The sequence below is a fragment of the Drosophila kikkawai genome, chromosome 2R (assembly GCF_030179895.1).
Source record: "Drosophila kikkawai strain 14028-0561.14 chromosome 2R, DkikHiC1v2, whole genome shotgun sequence".
Taxonomy (NCBI): domain Eukaryota; kingdom Metazoa; phylum Arthropoda; class Insecta; order Diptera; family Drosophilidae; genus Drosophila; species Drosophila kikkawai.
In genome coordinates this window covers 13,862,859-13,885,871 of record NC_091729.1, presented here as the reverse complement: position 1 = coordinate 13,885,871, position 23,013 = coordinate 13,862,859, and the positions used below count along the sequence as shown (strand labels likewise).

General features: G+C 37.7%; 3 protein-coding genes across 3 annotated transcripts; 1 reads left to right on the top strand and 2 right to left on the bottom strand.

Moving 5' to 3' along the window:
- Nucleotides 1–5,130: 5,130 nt before the first annotated feature.
- Nucleotides 5,131–6,015, bottom strand: LOC108082346 (uncharacterized). The gene is made up of 3 exons (XM_017177680.3): nt 5,876–6,015; nt 5,583–5,816; nt 5,131–5,426 (listed from the first exon to the last, which is right to left on the bottom strand). Exons 1-3 carry the CDS (start codon nt 5,967–5,969, stop codon nt 5,341–5,343), a joined length of 414 nt encoding a protein of 137 aa, XP_017033169.1. The 5' UTR covers nt 5,970–6,015; the 3' UTR covers nt 5,131–5,340.
- Nucleotides 6,016–6,153: 138 nt separating this feature from the next.
- LOC108082345 (uncharacterized) lies at nt 6,154–6,825 on the bottom strand. Its single transcript, XM_017177679.3, has 3 exons — nt 6,733–6,825; nt 6,472–6,678; nt 6,154–6,413 (listed from the first exon to the last, which is right to left on the bottom strand). The coding sequence occupies exons 1-3, from the start codon at nt 6,803–6,805 to the stop codon at nt 6,244–6,246; spliced, it is 450 nt and encodes a 149-aa protein (XP_017033168.1). The 5' UTR covers nt 6,806–6,825; the 3' UTR covers nt 6,154–6,243.
- Nucleotides 6,826–20,050: 13,225 nt separating this feature from the next.
- On the top strand, nt 20,051–21,231 carry LOC108082283 (uncharacterized). Its single transcript, XM_017177613.3, has 3 exons — nt 20,051–20,200; nt 20,260–20,478; nt 20,538–21,231. Exons 1-3 carry the CDS (start codon nt 20,056–20,058, stop codon nt 21,152–21,154), a joined length of 981 nt encoding a protein of 326 aa, XP_017033102.1. The 5' UTR covers nt 20,051–20,055; the 3' UTR covers nt 21,155–21,231.
- The last annotated feature ends 1,782 nt before the right edge of the window (nt 21,232–23,013 follow it).

The following is a 23,013-nucleotide window of genomic DNA, read 5'->3' as shown; positions in this document are numbered from 1 at the left end:
AAACTGTAACTGTCAAACTGTAAACATAATAAGTATAGGTGAAATGAAATGAAACACTGTTTTGTGAGGTGTTGTCAGTATTATAATCTATAATATAAACATCAAAACCAATCTGCAACGGCATGACAAAGTTAGCTTCCTTCTTGTTAATTTTAAAATAATGAAGAAGTTTTTTTTATATAAAAAATCAGATTTTATAATACAAAATAATATTTTTCTAAGTAAAGGAATCATTTTCGACCCCATAAACCATATATATTCTTGATCAGCATCAACAGGGGAATCTTTCTAGATATGTCAGGAAGAAATCGATTTTTTGGCCATTTTTGCAAAATTTTATAAGGGGTTACATCATTAAAATTTTTGATTTTGATAAAAAATTGAATTTTCAAAATTTTTAAATGAAGTATGCAGAGTTATTAACTGTAGAAAATCTTGCACAGAACAGTTTTCCGATTTAAAATTAATGCTCTTTTAGCCGAGCTATGATATTTTTAATTTAAAAAAAAAATCAAGAAGTTTTGTAATATAAAAAATCAGATTTTATAATACAAAATAATATTTTTCTAAGTCAAGGAATCATTTCCGACCCCATAAACCATATATATTCTTGATCAGCATCAACAGGGGAATCTTTCTAGACATGTCCGGAAGAAATCGATTTTTTGGCCAATTCTGCGAAATTTGATTTGGTTACATCATTAAAATTTGCAATTTTTGACCTAAAAAATTTTTTTTAACTAAGTATGCAGATTTATAAACCTCATAAAAACTAACACAGAACAGTTTTCCGATTAAAAATTTATGCATTTTTGGTCGAGTTATGATATTTTTTAATATAAAAAATCAGATTTTATAATACAAAATAATATTTTTTTAAGTGAAGGAGTCATTTCCGACCCTATAAACCATATATATACTTGATCAGCATTAAAAGGCGAATCGTTTAAGCCAAGTCCGGAGGAAAACTAATTTTGAGCCATTTTTTCGAAATTTTATAAGGGGTTACATCATTAAAATTCTCAGATTTTGGCCAAAATTTGAATTTCTTAAATAATAAAATAAAGTATGCAGATTTATTAACTGTAGAAAAACTTGCACAGAACAGTTTTAAAATACTTACCTATAATTTATAAAAAATGAGGAAAACCCTCATAACTCGGCCAAAAACGCATGAAATTCAATTTGGAAAGCTGTTCTGAGTTGCCCTTTCTAAGCTTAACAAAACTGCATACTCAGTTTTGCTAAAATACTTACCTATAAAAATGTGAACCACACAACTCGGCCAAAAATGCACGAAATTCAAAACCTAGTATGCAGTTTTGTTAAGCTTAGAAAAGGCAACTTAGAATTAATAAATTATAGGCATCTCACTAACTGCCAGTGATGCTCATCTAGCTATTTGCTGCATCTTTTGGGCTGAATTGCCTTTCTACCCAAATAATGGTGCATCTTTTGGGCTGAATTAATTAGCAACAAGCGAAAGTGCCAATACAAAGCATACTTTTACGCTGAATTTATACTGGGAACAGTACGTGCATCGTGAAAGTATGCAATTAAAAATGTTCTGCCCTTAAAATGCTGCATCTTTTGGGCTGAATTGCCTTTCTACCCAAATAATGGTGCATCTTTTGGGCTGAATTAATTAGCAACAAGCGAAAGTGCCAATACAAAGCATACTTTTACGCTAAATTTATACTGGGAACAGTTCACCTACGCGCTGATGCTTTACTATGTTCGTCAGTTACGATTTTCTGGAAATTAAAGAGCAAAGATTGTCTTGCCTATAATCAGATTTTATAATACAAAATAATATTTTTTCTGGGTGAAGGAGTCATTTCCGACCCCATAAACCATATATATTCTTGATCAGCATTCAAATGCGAATCGTTTAAGCCATGTCCGAAGGAAAACAGATTTTTAGCCATTTTCAAGAAATTTGATAAATTTGATTTACATCATTAAAATTCTCAGATTTTGATGAAAAATTTAAATTTTTTTTAAGAATGCAGATTAATTAGGCTTATAAAAACTAGCTCAGAACTGTTTTCCGATTTAAAATTAGTGCATTTTTGGCCGAGTTATGATATTTTTTAATATAAAAAATCAGATTTTATAATACAAAATAATATTTTTTTAAGTGAAGGAGTCATTTCCGGCCCTACAAACCATATATATTCTTGATCAGCATTAAAAGGCGAATCGTTTAAGCCGTGTTTGGGGGAAATCAAATTTTAAGCCAATTTCTCAAAATTTGATAAGGGGTTAGTTACATCATTAAAATTCTCAGATTTTGGCCAAAAAAAAAAAATCAAGAAGTTTTTTAATATAAAAAATCCGATTTTATAATACAAAATAATATTTTTCTAAGTGAAGGTTTGAATGTGAATCATTTTCGACCCCATAAACCATATATATTCTTGATTAGCATTAACATGCGAATCTTTCTAGACATGTCCGGAAGAAATCGATTTTTTGGCCATTTTTGCGAAATTTGATAAGGGGTTACATCATTAAAATTAGCAAAAATGGCCAAAAATTTGATTTCTTAAAATTTTAAATTTGGTATGCAGTTTTTTTAAATTAATAAAAACTATCACAAAACTGCTTTCCGAATCGAAATTAATGCATTTTTGGCTTAGTTATGATATATTTTAATTGTTACCTGCAAGGGTATACAAACTTTGGCTGGCCAAAGTTAGCTTTTTTTCTTGTTTATATTGAAAAACTTCTTGATTTTTTTTTAAATTAAAAATATCATAACTCGGCCAAAAGAGCATTAATTTTAAATCGGAAAACTGTTCTGTGCAAGATTTTCTACAGTTAATAAATCGGTTCTGTGCAAGATTTTCTACAGTTAATAACTCTGCATACTTCATTTAAAAATTTTGAAAATTCAATTTTTTATCAAAGTCAAACATTTTAATGATGTAACCCCTTATAAAATTTTGCAAAAATGGCCAAAAAATCGATTTCTTCCGGACATGTCTAGAAAGATTCCCCTGTTGATGCTGATCAAGAATATATATACTTTATAGGGTGGGAAAGGTCTCCTTCACTGCGTTGCAAACTTCTGACTGAAATTATAATACCCTGCAAGGGTATACAAATTCTCTTAAAACATTTTCTCAGTGTTTTGATACTTTTTCAAGCACCGGTACCCATCTTGCAGTGGGCACGTGCTGGGGATAAGCAGTCAGCCATTGCCCCGAAGGACACGCATTCGCCTCTCGCCTCTCGCTCCTCTCCTATTCCCTCTCCTCTAGTGGGTGTGCGAATCGTTTTATTGCAGGATGGCCATGCAATATGTATAAGCTGATTGCTGGCAGTCATAGCCAAAGGAGAACAAACAACCGACACAATTACGGCAGCAATCTTAAACAATCATTGACAGGCTCTCCGGCTCTGGCAACTATTTTCCCTTTCTTTTTCTCTCTCAACAGGTAGAGGCTGTGGCATCCTTTTGCATGTCCTGGGCCCAAAGATAAAAAAGAGCTTCTTAAATTGAAATTCCAATCGGGTATTACACATGGGTCGCCGCCGCCTCTCTTTTCTTTATACTCGCCTTTTGTTGCTGTTCTTGTTTATTGAAACAGCGGCAACAATAAATTTTGTAGCGCATACTTCAAATGTCAAATGCGGCGGCGATAAAAATTTCCTTTATTGTGCCACAAACGATAACAAACACACACACACACACAGGGCACACACAGGGCACACATATCCTGGTCATTGCATTGCCTTTTCGGTCTTGGACTTCTGGCTCCTCGCAACTGTTTGGCTTTGACAGTTTTTGCAATTTATATTTATTCCGAGGGCTGCACAAACCATCGGATACGCATAAGTAAACCATCGCCTGACCCTGCATAAATTAAGATAATCGCGTTTAGTTTTGGCCTGGCTTTTGCTTTTTTTCGGGAGTTTGAGTTTCAGTTTCTGTTTTGGTTTCTGTTTAGACATTGGCTGCATAATTTATGGCCCTGTGAAGTGGCGAAAACCTTTCAGCCAAAGTCAGGGCTTTAATTTTGTGTAATTGAACTCCAGCTGCGGTATTCCCATAATCAATGTCGACAACTTCAATGGGTTGATGGCGAGCTGTCCGCTTAATGGGTTAATGGTTTTGGTCGCCCCTTTGACAAGCCGGCTGGCTGGCAGTCTGCACAGAGGGAAAATATTGAAATACATTTAAAATATAATAATTTATAATTTTAAAGAATTCTTTAGGGTTTGTGGGAAGCTAAAACAAACCTTAGTTATTTTAAAAATATCTTTAATATTTGTTTTAAAATATATAAACCAAAAGGTTGCCTTATTTGAACTCTTATTAATTCCTTAACTTTATTAATAAACCCTTTTTGGTACCCTTAAAAACCAAACTGGTTTTTATATTTATTAGGTAAAACTTTATCCCTTATTTAATCCCAGTGCATTCCTTCTAAGCCTTGTCCTGGCTTGACAGGAAATGAAATCTGCCAGCTCCATTATCGCCTGTCCTGGTCTTTCTTGATCATTGAATTGCAATTTCCAGCTGGAACTTCTTGGGCACAGTCTCCGGACTATTTGCATAAGTATGCTGACGATTCCCGGAGTTGAGGGAGAGTTCATTGCAGCACGTGCTGCCCATGCTTAAGCACACATTGCGGTCTGGCCTTTGACCTTTGGCCAAACCAGGCGAAGCCCCGGTCCAGTTTGGTTCAGTTCCTCCGGTCTGGTTATTATTTTAATGGCTCTTCGAAGGGGCCTGCCTCGTTGCTGTTGCTGTTGGCAATGACCAGGCCATGATTTTAATGCCAATTTAATATAATTTTTATGCTCGGTCCTTGGCCAGGCTCTAAATACGTGCCAAAATGGAACCGAATCGAATCGAATCGCATTGGCAACGAAATTGCCGCAATGATTTGGCATATTTACTGGTCAAGAGCTGGAATATTTAATCGGAAATCGATGGATGACTCTACAAGAGTCTAAATAAGAGTTAAATTAAGAACTTAAACAAGGTCCCAGTGAAGTCCTGGCTTATCCCAAACCCTAATTAAATGCAGCTGTACAAAAAATATTCAACCTGAGTACAAATTGACAAACTTTTTCACGGAAAACTTTTCAAGGGGACCAACGACGGCACACAACATGTGGAAAGAGCGAGCGTTTTTTATTAAAATTTTCTCACTTAAGGCAAGCTTTGAGCCACTCGTAGTTGGTTTTCACTGTAATTAGTCGACTTGCCACTCGAACTCAGCCGCAGTTCTACCACTCATTAGCATTATTTTCCTCCCCCCAAAACCCCTCTAATTGTAGAGAGAAAACTTATTCTTTGGGGTGGAGGGAAAATGAGCTTCTTCCTTAGGCTGGCAGCAATTTTTCATCGCTGTCATCAATCAGCTTCACATAGGAATTGTACATCACGTACATCATGCCGCACATCAGGGCTGTAAAAAATATAGAAAAATAATTAAAGGCCTTGAAAATATGTATAAAAACAAGAGCAAACTTAAGTTTAACAAAATAAATAAAAACTTAAGTCGTAGACTCTTCAACCTTATCTTTTAACTTGAGTTATCAGAGATTGTTGGCTTTTGACTCACCTGAAACTGCCAATAGAATGCCACTGATTATCATCGAAGTTTCATCGGCAAAAAACCGCCAGGTATATTGTAAAAAGTTATACAAAATGCCAGCTATAAACGCCAAGGAACAGATCAACCAGGTCAATATAATCTCCTTTTTGTGCAGACTTTGCTGCTTTAGCAATCCAAAGATGAGTAAGCCAGAAGCCACTAGTTCTATGGGTCGCAGAATGTCCAAAACAGATGTTTGATCTTTTTGAAACAAATTTAATTATTAAACAGAAAAAGAGAAAACTCAATTTAAGTCTTACATTTATAAGGTATGCCCATGGTGGCCAAGGGAATTATAATTCCTAAAAAGCCTATGGCCAATTGAAGATATTTTGAATTTCGTATTAAATACATTTCAATGTTTTCAGCGCAAAAATCCACAAAGAACTGTTTGTAGGTGGAAATCTATAAAGCTAAAGTGGCGAATAAAAGGGAAATCTAATCTAATCGCTGGTTGGGAGATACTGTTTCATATGATAAGTAAAAGCTTAAGTACAACCTTACTTTTAACACATTTAATTTAAGTTTTACACACATATAAAACTGAATTACAGAACATATAAAACGTTCGTAGGAAATAATATTCGTTGCTCATTTCAACAATAAAAATAAATTATAAACAAAACGTTTAATAAACATGAACTTGAGGAATAATTGAATTGTATATAGGGGGATGTGATTCCTCTGGAGCTGTGGGTGTTGGCTGTTTTTCCCCCACACTTGATTTTTTATCCTTCGATTTTTCCAGCTCCTTAGTATAGGCCTTGTAGATCACAGCAGTCATGCATACAAGCAAAACTGAAAAATTTAAATGATTAATTTACCTTAAAAATACTCAGAAAGATGTGTTACTTACTGGCATAAATCCACAGAGAAGTGCATGTGCAAGAATAACATTTTCGAATAGAATAAAAATGTGTACCGAAATATATCAGCGATGATGTTAGCCAAATTAAAAGAATATTAGCCCTGTGCTGCTTTTGGGCAAACAAGGTGCCCAGAACCAACAGGGCCGAAGCTGTGGTAAGTAGGGCCTTGCCCAATTTTTCCACCTCAGTGCGACCTTGGAATAAAAATTAGTTTATTAATTCGTTAAGAATAATTTGACTATAGTTACCATTTGCCAATATCTCAAATATGTCTACGCCCATGAAGACATTGATCAGACCGATGATTACTTCCCGAAACATTTTCCTTTAGCAGTTCGAACTCAACTGAGTCAAAAGTTTCTCGAAATCTTTAGCACAGATCATGGAAGTACTCTAACCCCAGCAAAGGGTTGATCTCCTTTCGCAACCCATTTGACACCGAACAAAGTTCATAAAACAAAATGAATGCATAACTAATTCGGCACACACACTATGTGCATTCATGTTTATTTGATGGCTCAACTTTTCGACACTTTGTGCATTAGAAAGTTTTACTAGTTTGGGACTTTAGTGGCAATTATATTTACATTCAACCGACACTCGCTTAAGTTTTTCGGCTTAAACAGGTGAACAAGACTCCGGGAACCGGAAAAAAACTTTTCCAACTTTGGAGTTTTTAATTAGAATTTGTTTCCAACACTCGGAGGGCAGGAACTTCTTACATTCAGACAGCAAATGCATTGCCAAGTTATAATAAATAACATTCCAGAAGAGAGAGCCATGAATCGAGTATATAATTTATGAATATATTTTTGTAATTAACAGGCCAAAGAAATTTATCATAAATTTCCATCTAATTGCATTTTTATGGCATCAAGTTTTGGGGCTTTCCTTCTCTCCCTGCAAAAGCCATTATAAATAAACGTGACGGGTGAGTGAAAATTGTGGGAAAACTGGCAGGTAGTCAGGGTTTTTCCTAAGCTTATTTGTTGTTTATTTATATTTATTATAATTCATATTTCTTATTATTATTTATATTTAATTTTCTTTCTTTGCTAGAGTATTTCTTGTTCGCTGTGGAATAATTTTGTTTATGTTTATAGATTTTTGTGCTCTTTTATTTGTTTATATTTACAATATTATAGGGTATGCTGCTTGTTCAAAATGTATACAAATTTACATTTTAAAATTTGTTAAGAATTTTATAAAACTTCAAGACCCTTTCTTTATAATTTTACAAAAAGCTTTTCCTTATTTCTTCTTAGGTATCCATTAGTCGATTGTTTTTCCCACTTATATTTTTCAGAAATTCCTCTCCTTTACAGTTTACATTTAAGAACAATGCTCTCCCGTCGTTCGCTGCTGTTGATTGTATATTAATTTGGTTGTTTATTAGGCGTAAATGGAAAAAACTGTGCGAAACTTTGGCCATTAGAAGAGACTCGCTCTCGCTGGCTGTTTTTGGATGATTCACGAGAGATCTCTATCTGGCCACGCCCTTTCTTTTGCCAGGCTAAAAGAAAAATCAAATTTGGTGGTGGAAATGTTGCTCATTTATTTCATTTAAATGCGCATTTAAATCTATTTAAAACTCCACATGAGCCAGTCACAAAGCCGCGCTGGAAATAAAGGGCAAATAAAAGGCAACCCCAAAGACGGGTGGAGGGCAGGACATAAGGACATCGTCTGTCTCCTCCAGGCTACCCACACTCCATCATCGACCAGCGTGTTCCCTCTCAGCATGATTTAACGATAATGAAGGTATTTACGAGTTTAGCCTTGCTGCTCTGTGCCTTCTTTTTTTGTTTCTTTATTTATTTTTTTTTTTTCTCTGGCCAAAAGGAAAACTCATCATAATCCAACAGCAGGCAGCAAAAGGTTATCCGAAACACACAAACACACACACACCGAAACATTTGGGGACTTGTATCTACGTGTGTCCTGGCACTTTGGAGATATGTTCTTTGCCAAGAAGAAACTTTTTTGTTGGCGCCGTTGATAAGGACAACAACTACTCAAAGAAGCCAGCTGAGTCCTCAATCCGGAATAAGGAATCTCTAACTGAACCCCGGCCCGGGGGCTCATGTATATGGTATATAGGTAACACACGCTCGCAGTGCCAATAAAACTCAATTTGCCATAAAATTGTTTCACAGTCAAACATAATTACGACAGCCTAAAGACGAGCATAAATTTGATTTTCCAATTTACGATTAAGGCCCTCAAAATGTACACAAAAATATTAATATCTGAGCGCGAGAGGCAAATTTCATTTCATTTCTATGGCAAACACACCTTTTATCGCCTTTTGACTTCTCCCTCCCCTAGCTGGGGTTTTTTTTTTCTTCTGTTTCCACTCACTTACATGCATTTTTTATTACGCCCCTCAACGGCGGAGGTCCTGCGCGGATTTTATTGTCCTGCTCAAGGTACTGCTGCCAGCAGCTTCCAGTTTCTGGCTCTCCTGGCTCCTTGGCAGGTCGCGGAGCTTACAGCTAGTTAGTGGAAACAAAAGCAACTTAACCTGGCCAAAATCGCCTTACGCCGTGGTCGACCTTCGTTGGCGGGCTCACTTTCACACGGAAGAAAAATTGACCAACAATAAGTTTTTTAAGTTATTAAGAAAATTAATACTTAAAAAGATAAAGAGATTTATAATTAAAATTGATATAAAATAGAGTTAAATTTCCCTTTTTATCATTTCAAACAGAAAATAAGTTTTATAAAATATGTTCCTCTATCAAAAGCATTTAGAAATATATAAAAACTTAATTTTAAATTTGCTTAAAAGGCTCAAAATATTTTTAAAACTTATTAAAATTAGTAGAATATATATTAAATAATATATAATTTATATTTATATTTATTTACATATTTCTCCCTTATAAACCTCAATTTTCTCACTGCACTTTTCCCCCAGGCAACCGAAATTCGTCACAAAATTTTTGTCGCCAAGGGGAAAAACTTTTGAATTATGAAAAGAAAAGCAAGCTGATGAGGGTGGCTGAGGGTGGTGGTGAGTTAATTGCATGTCCTTGAGATGCATACGGAATCGAAGTTTTCCATTTTCAGTGCTGAAAAGCAGCGGTCGTTGCAAATGGAATGGAAAGTGGCGAGAAACCTTCAAACAAAATCGACACGAATGGCAAAGACAATGGCTCACTTAAGGCCCAGTGCCGCTGCTGGCTGTTGGCCAAAATGCATTTTCGGGGCAAGGAAATCCCCCAATGATTGGCGCTGCTTTGTGGTGAATCCTTTCCCCCACCGGCTTTCCCTGCTCACTGCCATTATTCGAATAATCGCAATCATCAGAAAGCATACGTTGCGTATACGCAATGTTGGCAAGCTGAAAAGGCATTTCATTTGTTGAGTTGTCTTGCGTTGTGCACATTTTCAATTATAATTATTACCAACAGAGGCAGAGGAGCATGGCAGTTGCTCTGTTTGACTTTGCACGCTGGGGGAAATTATTTGCATTGCTTTTTATTTCACGTTTTTGTTTCTTTGGCGAAATCACCTGAGTAATGCACTTGATGCCAGCGTAATTTCCCCTTTTTGCATTGTCCTTGTGCGTTTTATTCTGGATTTTTATAGGGTATATTGGTGGGATATCCTTTGGATATTATTTTCTCAAAAACAAAAGTTTAATGTGGGCTATTTTCTAGCTAAAATAAATAGTTTTAAAGAGTTTTCTTTTATTTAAAATGTTTAAAATTCCAACTTAATATTCTATAATTTTACTATTAAGTATTCCCCAGTCGAAATAGGCTCTTCAAAATATATATTAAATTTTTTTTCTGCAATTTCTGCCAATTGTTGTTGTTGTTTTAAGTGGTTGTTGCTGGTCCCAGGCACTTGTAGTTGCGATTGCTGCTCTCCCTCCATTTGGCCAAAGGCAACTTTTAACATTTAATGATGCTGCTTTGTATTTTAATACGCTTTTGCCAGGATATACCCCTTATACCACCCTCTCTCTCTCTCTCTACTCTTTCCACCCAGCACAAGGCCCTTTCCGCAGGCCAGGCCACGGCTCCTCTTCAGCCAGCACGTGCCATAAGCAGCGCTTTGAAAACTTTTAAGTAGACAAGCAATGTCCTCCTCTGTGCCTGTGCCTGTGCTCCTTTTCCAGCTTTCAGGGTTTTTTTTTATTGTACCCCCTTTCTTTCAACATCTTCTATTACTTGTCCTGCCTTTTTGCGCTTGAAGTTGTCTGCTCAGTTCCAATTTTTCAAGCAGCCCACCTGCCAAGGTGTTTGAAGCAATTTGTGTCGCCCGTCTCGGGTTGCAGTTGTGTCTCCCAGCCTACCCACGTCTCCCCAACCAAGTTTCTGTTCCGACCAACGGTCGGTCGTCCTGGCCACGTCCTTGACAACAAATCTTCGGCTTGGCTTCACCATTGTCCCAGGCCCGTTGGCGTGCGGTGTGCAGATTGCGCCAATTTCACCTGTTGCCTGCAGGGTCGACGAGGACAAGCACTGAGAGAAAAGTAATAGATAAAATATTAAACTTTATGCTTTGATTTTGAGGATATTAAATATCCTACAGGAAAGCCTAGGTCCTAGGTGTAAACTTACCATAACTTTTATCATTTTCTGTAGTAGAAGAAGACCACCTAAGACTTCTTCCAGTGCCTTCATCTAGCTCGACTTGTTAGCTTCCCCTTGCCGCAAAGTTTTGTGGCGGTTTCTGCGTGCTTTTAAACCTATTTTTTTCGGGAGGAGCAGCAGGACATGTCAGGAGGCGGAGGGATTCCTCACTTAGTCGGAAATGAGAGCTGCATGTGCTGCTGCGCCTTCTACTTTTAATGCAATTCCAATTTAAGTTGGCCGCAGTTTGAATGCATTTCAAATCGCAGCGAATCGAAACGTTACAGAGTGCAAAATGAATGAAAAACTTTCTGCCAGTTTCGAAATCACGAAAGTAATTGCAATTCGAAGGAAGAATTTGCGAACAATTTACGAAATTAAGTTCCCAGAAAGTTCCAGCAAAGGTTTAATGCGCGCGCGAAGGGAGAAAAACTTGCCCCGAAGTTCCTTTTCTTTGCATTTTCATTTTCCTTTTCACTTCTCCTTTTCCTCCTTTTCCTCCTTTCAACCCCATCAGGATCTGCTGAAGACTGGCAGTGCTGGGGTCAATCTGCATCACTGAGCGAAGCATGCAAATGGCAGTGCAAGGGACACATAGTCATTACAAATTAATTTCACACGTGAGTAAGTCGCTGCAACAGCCCAGGACCCCAGCCAGGACATGGGGGGAGGGACATCACCTCGTCCTACATCTCACATCAGGCATAATGTCAGTCATATGACATTCAATTAGGCAAGTTGTTGCATCTTGATGAGTAAATGTGCCATATAATGTGTGCCGGAGCCAGGCAGCCCAGTTCATCGAAAGGACTTATCCCAGATCCTTCTGCAGCCTGTCAAGTCGATGATGCTGACAGGCTAAGGAGGCTAAGGAGGCACTGGAGGAAAAAAAAGGGGTAGCATTTAGGGAAAATTTGAGAAAAATATTTGATATTTTGAATATTTTAAGACACTTTTTAAACAACTGCTATATTCTTTAGAGGTATTAATTCAGCAGCTGTTATTTTAAACTTATTTTAAACTTTACTTAACAAATATTTGAATGTACAAAGATATTTCTGTCTTGTTTAAACTAAATTTTCTACTAAATATTATGTATTAATAAGACTTTAAGATGTTTTTCCTAGAACCTTGAAACCTTTAAGCCATTTTAGCTCCCCTTTGGAGCTAGTTCCCTCAGCTGCGTAATCCCAACCCTGGTTCTGGCCACGCACTTCCGCTCCTGCTTTTCCAGCATTTCGAATCAATGGAGCTCAGGTGGGTGGGGTGTGGACACACACACACACCCTGGACAAAGGCTGACCAGAGCTGCAACGGTAAATCTGCTTCACTCACCTAAATTGCAGCTGCAACAAAGCACCAATGGTGCTCCTCCTTCTACGCCACCTATACCTACACCTGGCCAGGACAATGGATGACGCTGTGGCTATGTGTGGGTGTCCTTGCTGAAATTTAATTGTTGCATTCGGCCAGGGACAGGATGTGCGTTAGTTGATGGCCAGACACCTGCTTAGCTGGCACTTCATCTATCCTGTGTGCGATACTGCCAGCTCCATCCTGCCCGAAATCCTGACTCCCTGGCTCAATCAACTGGCAGTTTTTTTCCCTTGTTACTGCTGCTGAAGGGATTGCCGGGCGAAATGAAAATGCCAAGGATATATCCCCTCGTTAAATATTACACATCAGCAGCAGAAGCTGGAGATGGAGCAGGAGTAGGAAGAGTCCTGCAGCCAAAAGCAGCTTTCACAGCAATGAAAACAACGCGAATCGTTTTTATTAAAAATTTCATTTTCATTTGCAAAAGCGAAAATGTGGCAAATATGAAATATGAGCAATAAATGGGCGAACGTCCATCAAAGTCCTTGAGCTGCCCAGACCCGCGACTGCGACTGGACACCACTTGCAATAATGCTCTTTCGCCGCCGGCTAAAAAGCATACCAGCAATAATAATATATATATAAAATAAAAACGGAAAAAAATAAAGACAAATAAAGAGCCCAGAGTTCGAAGAAATAAAATTACACACAGTAGAAGTCGAAGAAAAAATATGCGAAAGCCAAGCAAAACGGAAGCGAGCCAAGGAAAACATAGAGCCCAGCGAATTATTATTATGGCCAGCAGGAAGTGCCTTCGGTGGGTCCCTCGATCCAGGGGCCATAAGGATTTCGCACGAAATTAAACGAGCAAAAGATCGAAACGAAAATGCAGGAAAAGGAGCTCAGGATTATAGGACACTGTGGAAAAAAGTAGATAAAGTAAAGGTATAAATATAAATTTAAATTATAGTTTGAACTTGAAAAGAAAATAGTATTTTATATTAAACATCTATTAATAAATTTTAAAATATAGAAATTTGTATTCAGATAAAAGGTATATTTTGAATATTGAAACATGAAGAAGTTTCTATGATTTCTGTAAAAATTTTTCAAAGATTAAACTTTTAATAAAAAAATCTTTCGCTGATTAAAATCCCTCCCAAATATTTTACCCCACAAATTATATTTTAATAATTTTAAAAACAACTTTAAACATATATTCTCTCGCTGCACAATATATTACACTTTAATTGAAGGAATTGTTGAAACACTTTTTCGCTGGTGGAGTGTTGCTACCCGTCTAAATGTCGGCGCCCGAAGTAATATGACAGAACAATTTTTTGATTAATTTAGAGCCGCGGGCCAGGCTCGCACATACACCCAAAACCCAAACCCGACAGAGTCAGCGAGCGCGCGGGAAAAGTGTGCCGGAAAAGTGGGAAAACTCGAGTGAGCTCCAAGCGCCAAGCACCGCATTCTGTGCGCAATTAGCCCCACAATGGACCAGCGCGTCGAGTGAGTGGCTGGCAGAACGTCGCCAACAGGTAGCCAGGTTGGTAGGTAGTCAACCCGTTGGCAGTTGGTGGGTGCGACACCCGGTACAAGTCCAAGCCCCAAACGCAGAGCACATACTCGGGCAGCACTTAAAATTTAAAGCGTTTCGAGTGTAATTGCGCGGTCGCCGTTAACGAGCCGCTTGTTAAAGTCCAGCGATGCCAACAAAAAAAAAAAAATAAAAAAAAGAAGCGCAAGGAAAACTGCATAAGTAAGAAAACTTAAGGGAGGAAACCGAAGTTTGGAGTACCCTACAATTTTCAGGGAATCGTTAGAAGAAGGTTCGTGAGTAGATTATAATGCTTAGCCTTCTAATATGACAAGAAACTATATTTTAAAATATTTATAGTAAGTTATTAATGGAGAACTCTAGAGTAAATTGTAACTATAGACTGATTGTTGAGTTTTAAAGTTCAACAACATTAGCTGGTGTATTTGAATATTAAACTGAACAGGTTTTCTACATTTAATTGGTCTGTAAAAAATGGATCCTTACATATTCTAAGGATTTCTTTTATTTTATATTCAAAATTCAACAATTCACCAGTACTAGTTTCATCAACAAAAATATGCATTAATTACTATGTCCAAAATCAAAAGAAAGTGAAGCCTATATGCTTTCTTTTTATTTTTGTACTTAGTAATCAATTCATAGTTTCGTTGGTGAAACAAATATTGGTGAATTGTTGAATTTATTAGTATAATATAAACAAATCCAGAAAAACCTTTGGTAAATAATTGATAGTTTCGTTGGTGAAACTAGTATTGGTGAATTGTTGAATTTCTAATATAATATAAGAAAAGGATCCATTTTTCTGACATAAACGTTGCATAATTAATTTAAAGTTTTATTGGTGAAATGGTTTTTGTTGAATTAACATTATTGTTAAGCTTTTTATTTTATTTCAATTATTATATTTATTATTCAGCTTCTTTTGTTCCTAAATTCTGTGTTAAATTTTCACGAATAATTTTGATTTGCTAAATTTCTACAGGAAACTCCTCGGGAAAGTGTATTACAGGCCTGCAAATTATTGTGGCAAACCCTCGGATCCAGAAGGCGGTCACTGTTTTTACGCCGTTAAACGCTGAACGCACTGATGACGATGCAGCTGGAGGATTGGAAGGGAGCGGGAGTGGAGCCAGTGCCGGAAACAGTTGCTGACTCTCTCAACTGTGGCCAGGATCAGGATCGGTACCTTGGCCAGAGTTCGACAGGAAAATCCCCTCAATGGTAAAAGGTGACCCGGCGACATGGCGGCAAGGCTCCTGAGGCCCAGCTGCTGCTGTTGTTGCTCCTGCTGGCTGGCAGGACCGCTGCCTTCTGTCCGGGCATTAATTAACATTTCAATGGGCGACCGCAGTGGAAGAATAATTTCATTGCATTTAACTGAACGACCTTAAAGTGCTCGGGAAAATGGCAGACGCAGCAGGGGAAAAGCAGGGAGAGCAGTGAAAGGGCAGCTGCCGTTTTTCCGCGCATAATTCAACTTTTTCTGGGCTCTGGCTTTTCCTGAGGTCCTTTTTTCGGGGTCTGGGGCTGATGAAAAGGGATGAAAGGCAGACCAGACCCTGTGGCATACAATTTGGCGCATGCAGGCCAGAAATGTGCAAGTTCAACGGAAATTAAACCAGGGAGCCAGGAGCAGGTCCGGTCTCCGCTGACCTGCTATGCTTTTCCATGAGTAATTCACCTAAAAGCCGCAGAGTTTTCAGGTTTTTTAACAGGTTTTAAACAGACAGCCGCCGAGAGACAAACACAGCTGGGCGAATTAATCACAAATTGGAGCGGCTAATTGACACCTGGCCACAGCCAAAAACCTGGCCCAAAGCAATCGGTCAGTCGTCAGCAAAGTGGCCGCAAGACCACAGCCTAAACAAACAGAAAACTCTGTCCAACAAACATCCAAGAGATACGATGTGATATATATATATATATATATATATATAGAGGATATGTAAAGAAAAAAAATACATGTTGTATGCGGGCTCAAAGGGTGCAAATGGAAAATAAACATGGTTTACGCAGAATCAACAAGAGCCAAAGGCAGGCTTAATCGGCTGGGAGTTCTTTTTTTTTGTTTTAGTTCTCTGTTGTTGCTTTTTTCCATTGCCTGATTGATAGCCGCATTGATAGATGGTCGCCGTGGCAGTCATTTCATTTTGTTTCTGCCTGGGAATTATAGCCCACTTCTGGTGGGGGGTGTGGCCGAGTAATTAATATTTACCTCTCTCATTGCTCGGCTTTCGCCTTAGCTGAGCTTTTCTTCTTTTCTTCAACTTACAAATTACGCACTAATTAAGCAGCTTTCGCCCGCTGCCATTTTTCAAAGTCATCCGCGCACTCAACGAGGCCTGGCAAGCATTCAGCCAAGCCATCCTGGATGCGGATACAAATCAGTCGTACTCTCACCTCACAGGAGCAAGGGACTGGACAGCGCATTAGGCGGCAAAAGTTAATGTGCATAATTAATTCGCTTTTGCACTTTGTTGAGCCCTCATTTTGTTTAGCGGTCGTTCGGTCGGTCGGTCTGTTGTTGCCTTTTGTTTGTTGAACCCACTTATTTCGTTACCCTGTAATTCGCATAAATCAAGCCGAAACGTGGACAAATTTTCAAGGACACGCCTCTACCTTCTTCTCCTACCTTCAAGCAAATATTCATCATACGCCGTGTGTACGCCGCTTTTTAATTGCCCCGCCTATGAAGGGGGAAACGCCTTCCGCTTCGGTAACACCTGCCATTCCCTTGGGGTGCCTCTGAGCTGCAAATTCAATTGGCATAACATCATGCACAATAAACAACTTCATTTGCAATATTTACTACCAGATAATTGAATAGCTTTCAGCAAAGAAGCCAAGGCAAAGGCAGCTAGCAGAGGGAGTGAAAAGGGGGTTTATTTTTGGGGCGAGTTTCAAGGGGGTTGCAGCATCCTGGATAGAGATGGTAGAATATATCGATATAGAGTTGATGTGAGATATATAAAATATATTTGTTATAAAACACCAAACAGGAAAAAATTCGATATGTATCGAAATAGATCGAAGTGGATTGATATATATCCATAAATATAATATACATTCATTCTTATACAAAAAAATAATTTTTATAAAAATATCCTATACCTTTTGAAGTTATAATTCTTTTAACTAAGTCAATACTTATCGAAAAGCTGACTATAAATCGATAATAAGCGACGCATACTTATCGGTACTAAAATAGGTATCGAAACTTTGAGAATTATTCAACGATATCTTTAGAAAAACAATATTATCGATACGATATTAAAAACGTTATAAATATATATATTTATAATTTTTTTTTTATTATTGTTCGATTTAAAAATCATAATCCTCACAATTAGGACCCCTTTTAATTTTTCAAAAATATCTTATCAAACTTTTCATCTCGATATTCGTCTCTTTCTCAGGCCAAAAATAACGTCAAGTGGGTTGGCTTTTCTGTGGGCTCACATGGGCGACATGACTCGTCGTCTAACATGCAAATGCCAAATTCAATAAGCCCAATGGCAGGCAACAAATAGACCAAATTATTACATAGCCGCACGCACCGACACACGTGGCAATAGGGCCGTCTAAGGGGGTGGCACAAGCAGACCTCCCGCTGAGCAAAAACCGCTGAGCTACTTAGCCGAAAAAGAAAAAAAAACGGGAAGAAGAACCCTCTGGCAAGGGGAAAACAAGGAGTATTTCGACTGAAATTGAACGACAAAAGTGCGTGCAATTGGCAGCCATATTGCGATACGTAAGCCCCACCCACCAGCAAAAAACCCCAAAAATCCACCCACCAAGTACCCTATCCTTGCCGTATCCTCCCACCCACTGAGTGGCATATACTTCTACTTATTGCGGCCATAAGTCGCTGGGGTCGTATGCGTGATATGAGTGTAAGTTAAACAGAATGAGGGGAACATTTTCCCCCTACCCCCCTGGGAAACTGGGGAATAATTTTTTCATTTCGAAATTCTAATGCATTATAGGTCTCCCCGTGACTCAAAGTTAAATTTCTGCATTTTCAACTTAAATTTTAACATCCGTTTTGTTTGTCTTTGTTTCGCCAGATTACTTTTACTTTACTTTTGTTTTGTTTTGGTTTTATTCTGTTTGCCGGAGCTATTAATAAATTTCTCAGCTGGGAATTAACATTTACAGTTAGCTGACCGAACAACTTTTGGCCGACAAACTTCAATTGCGTCGCATTTATCAAATGCCAGGCCCCTCGGACGTCGTCGTCGGCCGTTTAAGCATCGCCCGGGGAATTGGCATCCGCTCCTGGGGGCTCTCACTCATTCCCCTTCATTCGAACTTTTTATATGTCTCGGATTTTGTACAGGGAGAAAAAACCCTAAAGAAGGTTGTTATTTATATAGAAAAATTGATATAATATTTAATTTGCTGAAACTTTGTGATTTACATTTATTTTCTTGGGAACTTAGGAACTATAAAAGTTGGCAAACTTGCTAGCAGTTCAAGTTTATTTATTAAATTTATATATGTATTATATTTTAAAAGTATTTATCTTAATTATTAAAGCAAGTAAATATATATCTATGGATAAAAATTAAGTTTCAATGAATAAAAACCTTTGAGAAACATGGGGGTTTATAAAGCAAAGTTAATCTCCCTGTTTTAGCTTCAAGTCTTGCTTAATTTCTATTTGTTATTATGATTTATTACGAATGCTATTATTATTATTATAAATATTATTAATATATTTTTTTGTAATTTTTTTAAAGACAGATTAGTGGCGTGTTGCCCGATCACCATGGCTTTAAGCTCTCTGCATATTTCGACTGTTGCTGCAGCTCATAAATAATTCAAATAATTTACACACTTACTTGAGCCCTGTCTGCTGGTGTGTGTGTGTGTTTGCTGGTGTATATGTGTGGGTGAGCCGCATTATGTGGTTCATTGGTTTGGGCCAAAAACTGCAACCAGCCAGCAGCAGCACCAGAGCAATCAACTACGTTCGCCGCTGCTGCTGTTGCTGCTGCAGTTAACTAAACTGAACTCAACTAAACTTTCACTGCACGCAGCAGCATCCACACACGCATCCACACACACTCTCATGTATATATACCCTATATATCGCATATAGGACTCTTGGTGGTTACTGCGGTTTGCATTTTCATATCGTTCCCTCTAATATTTCACAACACAAATTTTGTTGCTGCGCTCCGCTGGGCTGCTGGCACATAAAAAGGCGAAGCTGCTGCATTTTATGTTGTCACGTTGGCTTCAAGTGCCCCAAAGGGGGAATACACACAACACACACAACGCACACATACACATCATACACCCCTTCACAGTCGAGTTTATGGATTAAGTAAACACAAAGAGAGCAAATGAACTTTCCCTGCTCTGGACAAAAAATATTTCAGTTTTAATTTTTGATTTCACTAGCAAAGCACAGGGTCTGCATTTAGGAAACTTTTATGCTTGATTTGGATGATTGAATTTGTTGTTTATTTTCTTAGAATATATATATTAAGTATTGTATATATTCCTTAGAAAATGTAAATACAATTTATGAATCAGAGACAAAATGTTTCTTTGTTGACTTTGTTATCAACAAGAACAAATTGCTGAGCTACTACGCTACACTTTTCAAAATCAATATGAATATCAATAGCTAAGAATTTAATATAATATTTAAATAATATATATAATAGCAAGAAATCTTGTTTAGAAAAGTCCCATTCTTAATTACAAATAATTTAAGCAGAACCCTTAGATATATTTAATTTATTACGATTTTTAAATTTATTTATTAAGTTTTATATTTCTTAGAAAAATCGCCTAATTGTATATCATATAAACAGATTCCAAAAATATATTAAAAATACTTTTTCTTGAGTACTTCCATGTTTTCTACTGATTACCATTAATTTATTATTATGAAATACAAAATAAAATTAGCTTGAAATACTCTGAATAATTATAAAGAATTTGTATATATTTTTCTTTGCCTTTGGGAATGCCCCCTCAATTAATCTTACAAGTATTTCTCTCACCAAGCGATAAGAAACTCACATGAAACTTTTAAATTCCAAACCCAGTGTGTTCTCTCAGTCAGTTCACAGTCTTTGAGATAAATGGACCCAGCTTATGTGAAGTTTATGATGTGCCAGTGCCTGTTAAATCGAGCTGACTGGGGCTTAGCCGTCGCTTGCCTGAACGTGCTATACTCCATATTTCTGTTCCTCTTCTGGCTGGTGGAGCTCATCAAGTCTCTGGACAGTGAGTGGAGCATGAATGCACTCATTCATTTAATACTAAAAACCACTCATTCTTTCCAGATTATCCCGTCAAGTGGGTGTTGCTGTATGGCTTCAATATCATGTTCAATGTGATCACCATGATGAGGATCGTCAAGCGAGAGAGCATATCGGTCTTCTACTGGGCCTGCGGAACGGGTGCTCTTCTGCTTTTTCGTATATATCATATCTACTATGTGAAAGATGTGTTTCCTCTGGCGGGATGTGAAGCGTACATGATATCTAACCAGATTTTGGATGGTAAGTAGCTTAAAGAAGTATCAAAAAGTTATATATAATATTTAATGTACTTATTCTAGCTTACATTCTTCTGTCTCTGGTGGTCATGGTTTATGTCATGTGGGGTCTGCACCGGGAACCAGATCGCATGTTTCCCAAGGAGGACATGGTCAATGATTATGTATATAATCCTGAACCAACAGACCAAAATGTAGAGCAACTTTATGAGGAGCTTGAAGACAAGCGACTGGAAATGATTAGGGAAATGATCAAGGGAAAGGAAACTAAAGCTGAAATCGATCATATCGATGAGGTGGAAAACTGTACAGAAATGGATGATCTAAACAGCAAGGTCATCCTTAAACTAGCTGGCATTAAGGAGGAAGAAACAAAGGAAACTAAAGCTGAAATCGATCATATCGATGAGACGGAAAACTGTACAGAAATGGATGATCTAAACAGCAAGGTCATCCTTAAACTAGCTGGCATTAAGGAGGAAGAAACAGCATCAAGTCCAAGTCCCAGCCCCATTCCCAGTCTACACTGCGAACCCACCGCTCCCGAGGTGATGGATTCCTGCAGCCTGAAGTTCTGCCCTCAACCCACAGCTCCTTCAGAAAGTCATCTTTCCTTCGATGATGTTTTTTGCTGCATGGATGCTGCCTGTGATTCGATATCCTTTTCGTGCGATGATTAGATAGCTACGAATGTGTATCGAAAGGATAAGTCTGATATGATATATATTTTAAACCTTTGTAAGTATTTTAAAGAAATTATCGCTCAAATTAAAGCAATATAATCCAAAAATTACCAAAAAAAACCATAGAAAATATCGATGTATTGCTTATTTATCGCAAGGTTTAAGTATCTATTTATATATCACCATAAATATCGAAACCCCTTCGATATATTGTCATTTTCTGCCATCTCTAGATACCTTTTAGTTTTAGTTTGTCGTTCGAAATAACATAAACAATCTAAATGAAAGTAAATAACATTTTCACTTGACCCCCACACAAGTCTTGGCCGCAACTTTTTGGTGTTTTGTTGTATTTCTTATATATATTTTTTTTTTGGCAACAAAAACCAAACAAACAAATGGAGAAAAACTTGACTTAACTTTCCCTTGAGAGGGCGGCGGGGATTTAGCTGGCTGTTGGAAAAGGGATTACGATCAAAGCGTTCGATTGAGTGTGTCAATAAATTCCTGCCAGTCGACCGAGTGTAGAACATTTGTCCCGGCAGCGGCGATAAATAGTTGCCACACGCTACGACGATCCCTTTTTGGCCGGAAAGTTTCGTGTGAATTTAGTGCGGCTCATTAAGCCGAAAGAACGGACAACGGACTGAGCCATGGTCATGTGAGCGTGTGTCTGTCTTGGCCAATGGCTTTTTGTTCAAACTTCATTAAGCTGGAAATGATGAAGAGTCAAGGAGAAATTGCTAGCCCATTGTCATTGCATCAGTGCCTCATTTCGGCTCATCTCGGTCTCGGCCACGTTTAATAATGGCCTGCCAGACATTTGTCAACGGGATGCTTAGGACCTAGGCTTTAAATGAGCGCGCTCATTAGGAAAATTAATGTTTGGGATTCATTAAAAGTGTCAAAGTGCGCACATTAAAAATATATAAAACGAAAATGCCACCAACGAGGCAGGAGCAGGAGGCGTGAGCCGTGAGCCGTTAGCCTCTCTTGTTCCTAACGAAGCCAACAAAGTCTCTCGGCTCTTGTCGATTTTATTAACAAAAACAAAACATTAAAGGCGCATAAAATGTTGACATAGCTTCTATGCTTTGTTCTGGTTCCTCCTTCTCGCTGCTGCTCATAAAACTGTCTCGGCTCAAGATCTTACACACATGCTCTGTGTGTATATATTTACTATATATATTGTATCTCGTTTGGGGCATCTCATAAAACTAAACCGCAATTCATCAGTAAATTCCAGAGAATATGCCACAGTTTTATGCTCCTCATAAAATGCGAAAAAATTGTTTTTATTATAATTATTATGTTATGCATGGTGCACGGAGGCCACGACGAGTTTATTGCTTTGTCAAAACCCCCCAAAATGAAGTGATGATGCTGTCGAACTTTAGTTGGTTTTGCTCCCCTCGGAAACTCTTGGTTGGGATCCCTGCTACTGTGGCTGCTCCTGCTCCTGCTTATCTGGGTGCCATTTACAATGGCAAATTATTTGAGATTTTCGCTTAACTTTTAGCCATTTGAAACAATGACACACGCATAGAGCAGAGTCAACAACCTTCCCAGCTGCAGTTCCCAGAGTGTCCTTGCCGTTAACTGCAGTTGTGTTGCAGGGAGAGAAAAATTTTAAGGAAATTTCTATAAATTTATATATTTAAATTAGATTGCAGTGGATTCTAGGTAAATAATATTGAAATTTTAGAGATATAATCATTTTTCTGGTGTGTCTAAGACCTTCTTAAGCATATATTGAAGATTTTCTACAGAATTGAGTGTAAATATGGAATATCATTGTTTAAAAAGTAATTATATTAATAAAATAAATTCTTTTAAAATATTTCAAAATGTAAAAC

Coding starts and splice junctions, on each gene's coding strand:
- LOC108082346 (XM_017177680.3), bottom strand. CDS start 5,969: ATGTATTTAATACGAAATTCAAAATATCTTCAATTGGCCATAGGCTTT. Junction 5,817..5,875: donor CATGGGCATACCTTATAAAT/GTAAGACTTAAA, acceptor TGTTTCAAAAAG/ATCAAACATCTGTTTTGGAC. Junction 5,427..5,582: donor CATTCTATTGGCAGTTTCAG/GTGAGTCAAAAG, acceptor TATTTTTTACAG/CCCTGATGTGCGGCATGATG.
- LOC108082345 (XM_017177679.3), bottom strand. CDS start 6,805: ATGTTTCGGGAAGTAATCATCGGTCTGATCAATGTCTTCATGGGCGTA. Junction 6,679..6,732: donor ATTTGAGATATTGGCAAATG/GTAACTATAGTC, acceptor TTTTATTCCAAG/GTCGCACTGAGGTGGAAAAA. Junction 6,414..6,471: donor TTCTCTGTGGATTTATGCCA/GTAAGTAACACA, acceptor TAAATTTTTCAG/TTTTGCTTGTATGCATGACT.
- LOC108082283 (XM_017177613.3), top strand. CDS start 20,056: ATGGACCCAGCTTATGTGAAGTTTATGATGTGCCAGTGCCTGTTAAAT. Junction 20,201..20,259: donor GCTCATCAAGTCTCTGGACA/GTGAGTGGAGCA, acceptor CATTCTTTCCAG/ATTATCCCGTCAAGTGGGTG. Junction 20,479..20,537: donor ATCTAACCAGATTTTGGATG/GTAAGTAGCTTA, acceptor TACTTATTCTAG/CTTACATTCTTCTGTCTCTG.